Genomic DNA, 13,321 nt, shown 5'->3' on the forward strand with positions numbered 1-13,321 from the left:
AAAATATAAAATTAAAATAATTTTTAAAATAAAATACAAATTAAACTAATCAAAAGTTAGTGAAATGAGTGAGTGCTTAAGTACACAAGCGCCATCTAGTGGAAATAGATATCATCAACTCAGATACCCTTTGTGACAGAAAATAGAAAACTTTGAGGCAGCAAATACAGACCCAATTCCAGACTGTGGACCTAGGGAGTAGCAACAAGGAGCAGTGAGCATAAAAAAACAACATAAAAAAAACAATACTTGGCTGCTTTCCAGCAGTGATTCTCCAGCTCTTTTTTCCTTTCTCTCACATACGTGCAGCTCACTGACAGAGAGAGAGAGAGTGAGAGAGAGAGAGAGAGAGAGAGGAGAGAGACAGAAACAGTTTACTAATCTAACAACTACTAAGCTTGTGCTTTGGTAATTGGCCATTACCCCTATTCCTGGTGTAGAGTCCCACTAAACCATGCCCCCACCTGCCACAAAGAGAAATATATGAAAAAGTTCTTATGAAAAGTATTTTTGAATAATTTGTAAATAAGTTGTTTGAGTAGATAATCTAAAGCTCTGTGTATAGGCCAACTGTTTAATTTATGCAATCGTTTTGCCTATATTCTTTGAGAGAAAGACTTTTTTAGAGGAAAGGTAAGTAGATTAAGTAATTAAATAATGCATTACAGAGTACAATATAGCATTAAATTTTGATTTCTTTGCATACCAGGAGTTTTAAAAAGAGTGTATCTTTCTCTCATGTTTCTTTCACGTACTGTTTTAGAATCTCTGGAGAAATGGGAAAGGCTGACAGTGGCTGATGCTTTGGAGCCTGTACAGTTTGAAGATGGGGAAAAAATTGTGGTGCAGGGAGAACCAGGGGATGACTTCTTCATCATCACAGAGGTGTGTGTCTATGTATAAGGGACTAAGCAGGTCACTTCCCCTCTTATTAAATTTTACTCCATTGTAACAAATCAAAAACAGTTTCTCATATTTCAGCAATACTGATGCTGTTATTCACCTGTTCTGAGCAAACAGCTTGATATTCAGGACTGATCTTGTCATGTCTCTCTTTCTGCCTTTCTCTGCCATTTTCCAACAACGAGATGCCAGGGTGTATTGTGGAATTTTACAGCTTTTTCACTGCGAAAATGCCAACTGGAAAAATCAGTTTCCAGGACCAAAATGCTGTAACCAAGAACTACTTACATCAGGGGCTATGTAGATACTAAAAGTAAAAAGTAGACAGCAGGCAGTGTTTTATTTTGTATTTTAGTCAATAATATATTTTTTAACATACAGCACCATTTTTGTAACATACAGTAAATGGATAATTTTAGTGTTTGTATGATATCTCTTTTTCATCATTTCTTTCCATCTCTGTCCTCTTTCTTTCTTCCATTTTATGTAACACACTTGTCTTTATTTATATATTGTTCAGTGGGGATAAAAAGGCAAGTAAAGAGCCATCATCTGCTTCGTTAATGAAAGCTAGCATGGTTACACATTTTCTTTATGTATGCCACCCCTCTGCCCCCACCTCACCATCTCAAAGCTTAAAAAGAGAGTGTCACTCTTGCTTATGCATTGCAAATACACTTCAACACTGAAACCTTCTGAAAAGCAAACACTGAAAGTACCGAAAAGCTGGGTGGTCTTTGGCTATGCAGATCGTCTTTCTCATTCCACCGTCATTCTCTCTCCTATCTCATTCTCTCTCTCCTCCCTCTCTCTCTCTCTCTCTCTCTCTCTCTCTCACACACACACACACTTATACACACATTTTGCAACATATTTCAATGTGTCACTTGAGAGTTTAGCACTATGTCATTCTTGTGGTAAGGGAACAAGGAAATCTGGTGTAGTAAACCAAACAAATCATTTTAAACCATCTAAATAATCTATGAGTAATAATAAATTGTAAGTAACGTAAGAAACTAAACATAAACGTATTTTCTATGCAGCACTACGGATAGTGGCCGTGTTACCTTGTGTATTTCCTAACTCCTCTTCAATCCTGTTTCATTTTATTCACATTATGGAATGTCTATAAAATAATTGTGGAACCTTGCCCACAGAAGATGATGTAGAAGTGATGCAAAATTAGAGCAGCCATTCCTGTGGCAGTCCCATGTCATTCCCGCAGAGAGCAGGTCTAGAAACCTCACTTGTAACCCATATGAGTGATCTGCAGGGGTTTCCCAAAATCGTAAATCCTATTACAGAAAAAAACAAAGCCAGTTTCTGAAAATATACCCCTGCAAATACTTCTAAACTGATAATGATCTACTAGTTGAGTTGCCACTTGTAGTTGAGTTGCTGCACCTGCAACACAATCTGGTTGTATCCCTGCCAGCCCTCGCATACAACAAGCTCAAAGCCTGCTCTAAGAACATTTGGACTGTGGCCCAAATGTGGTGGACAGTGCAGTACAAGCTACAACATTGAATACACTGCAAGTTAGAGCAGGAATTGCTATGCCACAGTCTTTATTGCTTTTAGGGGGATTCTGACAGGTCCCGACTCACCTGTGCTCAAGCTTTGTGGTGTTCTGACTAATATTATAAATCGTGAGAAGGTCAGTTTTGATCATGTGCCTACCATTGGTGCTTGCATTGCATCAATGTTGTTCTCACCAGAAAAAAGAATTACACCAAGCTGTGCAATACACAAGTGCTGAGGGCAGATACATTGATGACTCCTTTCATTTTGACTAAATTTCAATATTGCATCATGTGCAGCACACTCTGATAATATATTTATTTCCTGCAGTTAGCACTGAAGCAGTCTCTCCAGTTGCAGATGATGACACCTCACTAAGGGAGCTTCACTCAATATATGGGGCAGCTCTCAGCTAGTTTGGTTTATATCCATCTCCAAGTGTGTTATCATCATTTATACCCATCTCCATCTTCCTCTTGGCCAGAGGTGCTATAGAAAGGTACAGCCTACCATTAAAAAACAAAACAATGTATTTTCTTGCTTGGAAAAAGGATGACGATTTGTATCCAATTCTAGATGTGAGAAGGTTCCTGAAGACCTTCTCTTTCCTATTCATTGGTTTATATATAGTAGTTTATGCTGAGCAACCACAGGAATTGTTTGTGTTTGTGGACCCGCATGATGCTTGTTTTCATGTTCCCATTGCTTTTTAAGATTTGCTTTCCAAGGGCAATTCAAAGTCCTGCCCTTTGGCCTCTCCTTCGGAGCACTAGTTTTTCAATCTCTTTGCAGGTAGCCTTTTCTCACCTGATACTGCCACATTTGGATGGATCACTTCTGTCCACCCTCACCAAAGAGCAGGCAATCCAGAACACATCTGTCCTCATCACACATTTTACCCTCACTAAAACCAAAACTTGTCATACACAGTTCATTGGTATGAGGCTGGATTCACTGATAGTACTAGGCACTCATCACCCTAAAATGTTGCAGATATTATTATGCTGGACATTCTGTTTCAATCAACATGTGTCTGTGTCTGTTCAAGGTGCTGATGATAGCAGCCATATCAGCCATATCATATCCCCTAGGCTTGCTAGAACTCTGAGCATTCCAAAAATGACTATGAATGGATATCATATATCCAAAGTGTAAGGTCAGAACACACCAACTGACACTGAGGGCAGTCCATCTGGTCCTGAAATTCTTCTTACAGGTTCTTAGAATATACCACATGCTGTGCCACTAAGACAACATTGTCACAGTTATGTCAGCCATGGGTGAAGGATGAGGTCAAACAAATATGGCCTGAGTGAGAACAGCTCATCTGCCAGCTGTACAATGATACAGTAGAGAGACTCCCACAGAGGAATGGTTTCCACACTCACAGGTGATGCCTCAGATCTGAAAGAGGTTTGGTGTGTCACAGGTGGACCTCATCACCAGTGCCATATCAACATATTGCCAGTTTTGGTTCTCCCTGGAAGAGCTGGACAGCCTGCTGGGACTGGCCTCACTACTTGTTACGCACCTTTCCTCCTTTACTGCTGATTTGTCCTATTTTGATTCAACTAGTCCACAGCATCCTTCATGTGGCTCAATGATGAAACAAAAGACCTTGGTTCCCACTGTTGTTTCCACTAGTTGTAGGCACAGCCTGGTGGCTTCCTCCCTTGTCCTAAATGGGCACTGAGATTTGGCTTCCTCATTTGTCCTAAATGGGCAAAGAGATTTGGCACCTTCATCCGAGTTGCCTGTTTCTGTGGGTCTGGTCCCTGGTCCCTATACAAGTGTATACAAGCATTCCTTGCTGTGGCCAGTATGTGCCCTACAGTACTATTTGTACAGGATTGCAGGATTTCTGAGTACCTTTCAGAACAGCCCTAAGGTGAGTCCTATTTCCTCATTGCATTGATGGTATACATACATATACATAGTGCAGGTGTTTAACAAGACTGCTGGTGCTTAATTGGGTGAAGTAGAAAGCTAGCTGCAATTGTGACCATAGTTTTATGAGACTCTATCTGGGTGAAGAGATGTATTGAGATATGGGACAACAAAATTTTGACATTCCAGCTGGCAAAACTCTAAATTATTTTTGAGCACAGACGTTTGATAGAACCTTCTGTAAGTTAAAATGCTGTTTAGTTTTATAAGGTTCCTAATTAAGCCACCTCTTAATATAATTTAATATATTAATATAATTAATTAAAAAATGGTATAACTAATGTAACATTGTATAGCTTCTCTAAGATTGCAATTATATTTATAAACCAATATTCCATTTTAAAACTTTAAACAACATTAAAATACATTTGAACTGAACTGTACTGAGGCTTGTCTGTTCTTTTCTGTCAGAGTGTAAATATAATGTGGAAATTGTTTGGTCAAGCCTGTATATGTTATGTTCATCCTATGTTCATCCTGGATGATGACTGGCTGGCAGATAGAACCTTATAAACCAAGTTTATTTGTGAGTTTGGAGATTAATCTTTTTTTAAATATTAGTGATGATGTTTATGTGGTTAACTTATTTTGTAAAATTAATTAAAAATCCACATAGAATCTTATAATACTAAGGACACGAATATGTACCTCTGGTGCTATGTATCCCAGATAATCACCAGAGATCCTTAATATTCAGAACTTGTGTCAGCTTTATGGGTTCTATGGCATTATTGCTGTATGATGCCAGTATTTAATGCAAATACTGTGTTATATGTCACTACATGTGCACTGCGCTGATGAGGCAATGGGGCAGTGCTACTTGATTAGGCTGTCAGACTGAGAGAAGACTGTCAGTAGCTGAAAGATTGGTGAGAGGTTTTGTTTTGATCAGGTAACCAGTAACTGTGACAGTCAGATTGTTGTGCACAATAGAGTTTTACTGGCATCCCAAACCACATACCTTACTATATAGTACATTACTTTTTTACTTGTGTTCACTTTTTTATTTGTGTTCACTTTTTTATTTTGTGTAGTGCACATTATTTTTGGGACATTATTTGTGAATTCTATCTGAATATGTATAACCTGGCACTCACAGCCGTGAGATTAACCTGGATTACAGCAGAGCACAGCACAGCACAATTCATGTTGCAAAATATTCTTCCAACAGTTAGTTGCAATACCATTTTTCTGCCAGAAAGGGCAAAATTCCAAAACATCCTGTAGCTTTAACTTGAATTGCTGCTGAACAGAAGACGTGCAATTGAGACCATCACTTTTGAAGAAGCCTACATGAACATTGTAAAGAAATGGTCAATACATATCTGTATACATGCATTGTTGTGCACACAGCAGCTACTGAAATTCTATATTGTTTAATATGATAACCTAAGCATGTCTTTGAGATGTTGAAATGAGATGCCTTTTAATATAGAATATATAGAGGACATAATTTTGACCTCTTATCTCTATTTGTTTTCTATCTGTTGAGCATATCTGTGACCTCACAAACTCTCATTTATAGATTTTTTTGTTTTCTAGTCAGTCTTCAGCATATTCTCGCAGCAGGTACAGTGTATCTGTAAATGTATGTAATAATAAAGGTGATAAAAGTAAAAGGTGATCTTGTGTTTTATAGTTTAGAAATTTTTTTTCTGTGAAATTTAGGGTGTGAGATTTTCTTTGTATAAAGTAAATAATCTAACCTTTCAGATGCACCTCTCTCTCTCTCTCTCTTTCTCTCTCTCTCTCTCGCGCACACACACACACACCTTCCTCAGGGGACAGCATCTGTCCTGCAGCGCAGATCTGACAATGAGGAGTATGTAGAGGTGGGCCGCCTTGGACCCTCTGACTACTTTGGTGAGTGCCTAAAGATTCACCGCTATGGCCATAACTGTATGATGTATCATATCGTTTTGTCCGTACAGTACAAGCCTCAAAATTCAATAGCTCACTGTATTAAAAAATACATTCAACAGGCTGCATAATAAATTTGGCTATTCATCATATAACACTGCTTATAATATATGAGGTGAAATAAATTTTCTAACTTCGTCAAGCCCACACTTCTTCCTCTGAAAAAGTAGCTTTTTATTTACACTATATGGCCAAAAGTATGTGGATTACCTGACCATCACACCTACTGTATATGTGGGTCTTCACCAAACTGTTGCCACAAAGTTGAAAGCACACAATTGTCTAGAATGTCTTTGTATGCTGTAGAATTAAGAGTTCCCTTCACTGGAACTAAGGGGCCTAGCCCAAGCTCCATAAAGACATAGCTTGTGGCTGAATGGGCAGAAATTTCCATAGCCACATTCCAAAAACTATTGGAAAGCCTTCCCAAAAGAGTGGTGCCTTTTACAGCAGCAAAGGGGACCAACTTTGGAATGGGTTGTTCAAAAAGCATTTATGGGTCCAAAAGTATTGGAATGGCAAGGCCAGTTCTTTTGTTTTTGCTATACAGTTCCATCCAAAATTACTGGAACGGCAAGGCCAATTCTTTTGTTTTTGCTATGTACTGAAGACATTTGGGCTTGAGCTCAAATGTCTTTGGATCGATGGAATTTCAGCTTTCATTTCCTGATATTTACATCTAGATGTGTTAAACAACTTAGAACATGGAACCCACAGTTCAAGTGGTGCAAGCAACAGTTCAATTCATTCAAGAAGAATGCAACAGTTTGGTGATATGGGTGGGTTGCCTGCTTGATACAGTTACTGCAAGCAAGGGAAAGGCAACCAAATATAATATATATTAATATACTTTTGCACACCAGCAAAGGTGCTATGTTTTAAGTTGTTTAACCCATCTAGATGTAAATATCAAGAAAATGAAAGCTGAATTGATCTCCCACACAAAAGTCTTCAGCGTATAGCAAAAACTAAAGAATTGGCCTTGCCCTTCCAATACTTTCAGAGGGGACCATATCTATCTATCTATCTATATACATACATACATACATACATACATACATACAGTTGGGTCCATAAGTATTTGGACAGTGAAATAATTTTTGTAATTTTGCCTCTGTACACCACCACAATGGATTTAAAATTAAGCAATCAAGATGTTATTTATTAAGTGTAGACTTTCAGCTTTAAATCAAAGGGTTTAAGAAAAATACTGGATTAACCATTTAGGAATTACAGCAATTTTTTCATAGTTCCTCCATACATAATTATAAATATAAGGATTATATTTGGATGTAAATCCTTTGCAGTCAATGACTGCCTGAAGTCTGGAAACCCATGGACATCACCAAATGCTGAGTTTCCTCCCTTGAGATGCTTTGCTATGCCTTTACTGCAGCCACCTTCAGTTGCTGCATGTTTGTGGGTCTTTCTGCCTTCAGTTTTGTCTTCAGTTATTGAAAAGCAGGCTCAGTTGGGTTGAGTTCAAGTGACTGACTCAGCCATTTAAGAACATTCCATTTCTTTGCCCTAAGAAGCTCTTGGGCAGCTTTGGCGGTATGTTTTGGGTTGTTTTCCATCTGCACCGTGAAGCGATAGCCTATCTATTTTGCAGCATTTGACTGAATCTGAGCAGAAAGTATAGCTCTATACACTTCAGAATTCATCCTGCTACTTCTATCAGCAGTCTCATCATCAATAACCACCAGTGACCCAGTTCCTTTGGCAGCCATACATGCCCATGCCATAACACTTCCTCCACCATGTTTGACAGATGATGTGGTACGCTTTGGATCATGAGCCCTTCCTTTCTTTTTCCATTCTTTTCTCTTCCCATCATTCTGGTACAAGTTAATCTTTGTTTCATCTGTCTAAAAAAAAATCTTGGTCAGGTTTTTTTTTAGATGTTTTCTAGCATAGTCTGATCTGGCCTTTCTGTTCTTCAGTGTTACCAGTAGTTTCGCATCTTGAGATAAACCCTCTGTGTTCACATTCATGAAGGCGTCTCTTGATGGTAGACTTTGACAATGATACGCCTAACTCCTCGAGAGTGTTCTTTACGTGGCTCAATGTTGTGAAGTTGTTTTTCTTCACCAAGGAAAGAATTCTGGGATCATCCACCTTTGTTGTCTTCTGTGGTCTTCCAGGCCTTTTGAGGTTGATGAGCTCACCAGTACCAAATTGTTGATTTGGCCACTCCTAAAGTTTCTGCTATCTCTCTGATAGGTCTTATTATTTTTTAGCCAAATAATGGCCTTCTTCACTTGCACTGACACCTCTTTGGACCACATATTGAGAGTTCCCATGAACAGTTACCAAATGCAAATTCAACACTTGGAATCAACTCCAGACCTTTTATCTCCTTAATTTGTCATGAATTAATGAGGAAACAGGCCACAGCTGGCCATGAAACTGCTTATCAGTCAAGTGTCCAATTACTTTTGAGCCTGTGAAAATGAAGGGGCTATGTAAAAAGATTGGTGTAATTACTAAACGTTTAATGCAACGTGTATTAGTTAAAACCACTGACAGGTGAAGTGAATAACATCGATTGTTACAATGGCACCTGTCAAGGGATGGGATATATTAGGCAGCAAGTGAACAATTAGTTCTCAAAGTTCATGTGTACGAAGCAGGAAAAATTGGCAAACATAAGGATCTGAGTGACAAGGGCCAAATTGTGATGGCTAGACGACTGGGTCAGAGTATCTGCACAACGGCAGGTCTTGTGGGGTATTCCTGGTATGCAGTGGTTAGTACCTACAAAAAGCGGTCCAAGGAAGGACAACCGGTGAACTTGTGACACACAACTGAACACACAACTGGACCATGGAGCAATGGAAGAAGGTGGCCTGGTCTGATGAATCACATTTTCTTTTACATCATGTGGAAGGCCAGGTGTGTGTGTGTCGCTTATCTGGAGAAGAGATGGCACCAGCACACACACAGATGCTCAGTCGGATTGAGATCTGGGGAATTTGGAAGCCAAGTCAACACCTTGAACTCTTTGTCATGTTCCTCAAACCATTCTTGAACAATTTTTGCAGTGTGGCAAGGGCACATTATCCAGCTGAAAGAAGCCAGTGCCATTAGGGAGTTCCAATGCCATGTGTGTGTCAAAGTAACATCCACATGAATTTCACGCACCCAGCCGTCCACATGATGTAAAAGAAATAGCATGGTTGTTGGTACCAGATGGGCTGTTTTGAGTATTTCAGAAAATGCTGATGTCCTGGGATTTTCACAAAAGTCTCTAGAGTTTACACAGAATGGTCACAGACTCACCAAAACTGGACAGTTGATGTCTGGAAATAGACCAGGGGATTTTTAAGGGCAGCACATTTTTTTCCTGTCTCTCTCTCTCCTTTCCAGTGGGGGAATCATTAGATCTTCTTGGTAGAGAAGAGCATGAGATGTGCACATGTCTGTAGATGGCTTCTGGCCATATTTTCTTTTCCTGTTGCTCATTTTACTTTGTTGTTAAACGAGTAATGCTGTATTTAGCAGAGAGACTGATAAAGATTTTCATGAGACCTATGGAGAATGGCAAATAAAACCACACATGTGGAATGTTAATCACGTTGTGAGTCTCACTCCCTAACTCTGCTGCAACTGGGTGAGCTATCCACCATGTTGAGTCCAAAAAAACATGCGTTACACCATGATAGCCTCAGATTCATGGTTTTGGCTGACAGGATGGCCTGAAGATCGTTGGGATTGCTGGGGATGGTACTGCTTGGGGGCTGTGGAGATGGCTTGTGAATCTCATATGAGGAGTTGTACCGTGATGGCTTGGGACTGATTTTGCTGTGGTGGCTTTGGGGCTGCGGTTGCCGTGAGCAGTTTTGCACTCAGTTCTCCATCAGTGGACAGTGGATAGGTTCAACAAACCATACTTCATGTGAAAACTGTAATGAATTTACTGGTTGCACAGTTGCACTATTTGTCCAGTACAGTTATAGTTCCTCTCAAGGTTTCTTCTTCATATCATCTCAAGGAGATTTTCCTTGCCACCATCACCTCTGGCTTGCTCATTATGGATAAATTCACACATTTACAATTTATTTTGATGTAATTTAATTTGAATGTATTTATTTCTGTAAAGCTGTTTGTGACAATGTCCATTGTTAAAAGCGCTATACAAATAAAATTGAATTGAATTGAGGAGTGGAACCTGATGTGGTCTTCTGCTGTTGTAGCTCATTCACCTCAAAGTTTTGTGCATTCTGATATGCTTTTCTGCTCACCACAGTTGTACAGAGTGATTACATGAGTTACTTTATCCTTTCTGGCAATGGCATCCTGCCATTTCCTCTGACCTCTCTTATCAACAACGCCTTTCCATCCATAGAACTGTCGCTCATTCAATGGTTTTTGTTATTCACACCATTCTGTGTAAACTTTAGAGACTTTTGTGCCTGAAAATCGGCAGGAGATCGGCAGTTTCTGAAATACTCAAAGCCAATCTGGTACCAATATCCATGCCATCATCAAAGTAACAGTGATCACACTTTTTCTTCATTGTGATGTATGATGTGAACATTACCCGAAGCTATTGACCTGTAGCTGCATGATTTTTTGCAATGCACTGCTGTCACATGATTGACTGATTAGATAACTGCATGAATGTGCAGGTGTACAGGTGTTCTTAATAAAGTGGATGGTGAGTGTAGATTTTCCAGCACGTCCCACAGATGCTCGATTGGATTGAGATCCAGGGAATTATGCACCCTGCCACACTGCTCACATTGTTCAGGAATGCTTTGATGAACATGAAGGTATTGGCCTCCATATTCCCTGAATCTAAATGAGCATCTGTGGGATGTGCTTGAACAAGTCCAATCCACAGCAGCTCTGCCTTGCACCTTGCAACATCTTGGTGCCAGATACCACAGGGCACCTTCTGAGGTCTTGTAGAGTCCTTGTCTCAGTGGATCGGAGCTGTTTTTGTTGCACACAGAAGACAAGCATCATATTGAATGAAGATTAACAACATTGTATATCTTATGCATTGTATAAAAGGTAGAAAGAATATTACTCATTCAGTGTTTCTTTCTGCAGGTGAGATAGCACTGCTCTTGAACAGGCCGCGTGCAGCCACTGTGGTGGCCAGAGGTCCACTGAAATGTGTAAAGCTGGATAGGCCACGCTTTGAGCGCGTTTTAGGGCCCTGCTCCGAAATCTTGAAGAGAAACATCCAGAGATACAACAGCTTCATCTCCCTCACTGTCTGAACCACCACACCAATGGCCTCCAGGCTTGATTACATTAAATAGTTCAGGATAATTCACTTTACACTTATTTAAAGGGTTTCAACTTGTTTCTTTGTGAATCTTCTATGTAACCAGGCTTCTTTTTTGTTTGTTTTTTTAATACATGTTTTGTGCAACAAAGATGTGGTGTGAATGATGGAGTGCAAGCTGTAGGCTTTATTCAGTATCTTTTTTTTGGTGCATTTTTTATTTCACTTATTCTCTTATTTCTCTTATTCACTTCTACTGGTACCATCATGTGGGCTTATTTATTAATTATGAGATCTGAAGAGATGGATCAGAGAGGATGTGTACATTTTACATTCTGGTGCATGCAATTCCATTCGAAGTGAAGAGAGCAATTTTGAGAGCAAGTTTGAGACAGGGATATTTGGCTTAATTGTATATTGCCTTTTTGCTTAGGGTTTTGGTTCTTAATCCATATGCTGTGTCATTGAATTCTTGTGTGTGTGTGTGTGTGTGTGTGTTTCTGAAGACAGACCTGAGCTATTCAGTAGTAATATTTTCTTAGTAAAATCCTCTACAGTTAGGGGATCTAAGTATAAATCTCATAAACTTTCCCTACAGTGGATCTCCAATTGATAGAAATATGAAAATTAGGGTGTTGTTCTGAAGTAAGATGTGTTTTTTTTATTCAGGAGAGTAAGCTTGCTGTATCCTGATGTTTCCTGAAAGCTTACTGAAATTACCTGTTTGTTGTTTGTTGTACAATACCATTATTTGGTTGAGACTTTGTTTCAGGTAAAGAGTGATTTTAGACAATTTACAGATTTGATTCTGTATAGTGTCAATACACAAAATACAAATGCAAACATACTCATTCCATTTTTAAAGTCAATAAAGAAACATTGCTGAACATCACTGCATCTTTGTCAAGTCACTTATCCATCTCTCTAAATGTTCTCTCAGCTGATTCACAGGATTTGACTAAGTGATGGATGAAGCACAAATGGTATAAAAAAAGCAAATTTAATTTAAAAAAGTGATACAAACATCTTTACACCCTGTTCTCTACTGGGTTTCACTTATTTAACACAGTGTGGCAGAGGAACAACCCTTTGAATTCACAACAATTTGAACTCACAACCTTCCAATCAGTAGTCTTCTTCTTAACCACTGAGCTACCATTGCAACACGGTTGTGAGTCAGTAGAGTGAACTGCAGGGGACTGAATACACAGCCCTGGGGGGCCCCAGTGCTCAGTGTGGTGGTGTTGGAGATGCTGCTCCCGATCCAGACTGACTGAAGTCTTCCAGTCAAAAAATCCAGGATCTAGTTTCAGAGGGAGACGTTCAGGCCCAGCTGGCTCAGCTTTCCAATCAGGTGCTGAGGAATTATTGTTTTGAATGCTGAACTGAAGTCTATGTACAACATTCAAACCTACATGTCCTTTTTGTCCAGGTGGGTGAGAGCCAGGTGGAAGTTGGTGGCGATGGCGTCGTCTGTTGAGCGGTTGGGACGATATGCGAACTGCAGGGGGTCCAGTGAGGAGGCAGCAGAGTCTTGATGTGCATCATGACGAGCCTTATGACGAGCCTATCGAAGGCTGTGAGTGCAACAGGACGTTAGTTGTTGAGGCAGGACACTGAAGACTTCTTTGGCACGGGGATGATGGTGGTGGCCTTGGGTCCTCAGCAGGACACGCGCCTCTGCAGTCATCCACAGCTTATGGTTGGAGCTTCTAGTGATGGTCTTGGAGACAGTGACATCATTGCTGCACTTGCTGATGTAGCCGGTCACTGATGCCATGTACTCCTCCA

The 13,321-nt window shown here is 39.8% G+C and overlaps 1 protein-coding gene across 5 annotated transcripts in view; it reads left to right on the forward strand.

Annotated features, from left to right (window-relative positions):
• The window catches only part of LOC113528485 (protein kinase, cAMP-dependent, regulatory, type I, beta), a 153,976-nt gene extending 141,559 nt beyond the window's left edge, over positions 1-12,417 (forward strand). For all 5 annotated transcript variants that reach the window (XM_053239092.1, XM_053239091.1, XM_053239090.1 and 2 more), the window contains 3 exons: positions 764-885; positions 6,153-6,234; positions 11,350-12,417. In XM_053239092.1, the coding sequence (XP_053095067.1) occupies positions 764-885; positions 6,153-6,234; positions 11,350-11,522 (377 nt within the window). In that variant the 3' untranslated portion in view covers positions 11,523-12,417. The remainder of the gene's footprint in view (positions 1-763; positions 886-6,152; positions 6,235-11,349) is intronic.
• The last annotated feature ends 904 nt before the right edge of the window (positions 12,418-13,321 follow it).

This window comes from Pangasianodon hypophthalmus, chromosome 13 (assembly GCF_027358585.1).
Source record: "Pangasianodon hypophthalmus isolate fPanHyp1 chromosome 13, fPanHyp1.pri, whole genome shotgun sequence".
Taxonomy (NCBI): domain Eukaryota; kingdom Metazoa; phylum Chordata; class Actinopteri; order Siluriformes; family Pangasiidae; genus Pangasianodon; species Pangasianodon hypophthalmus.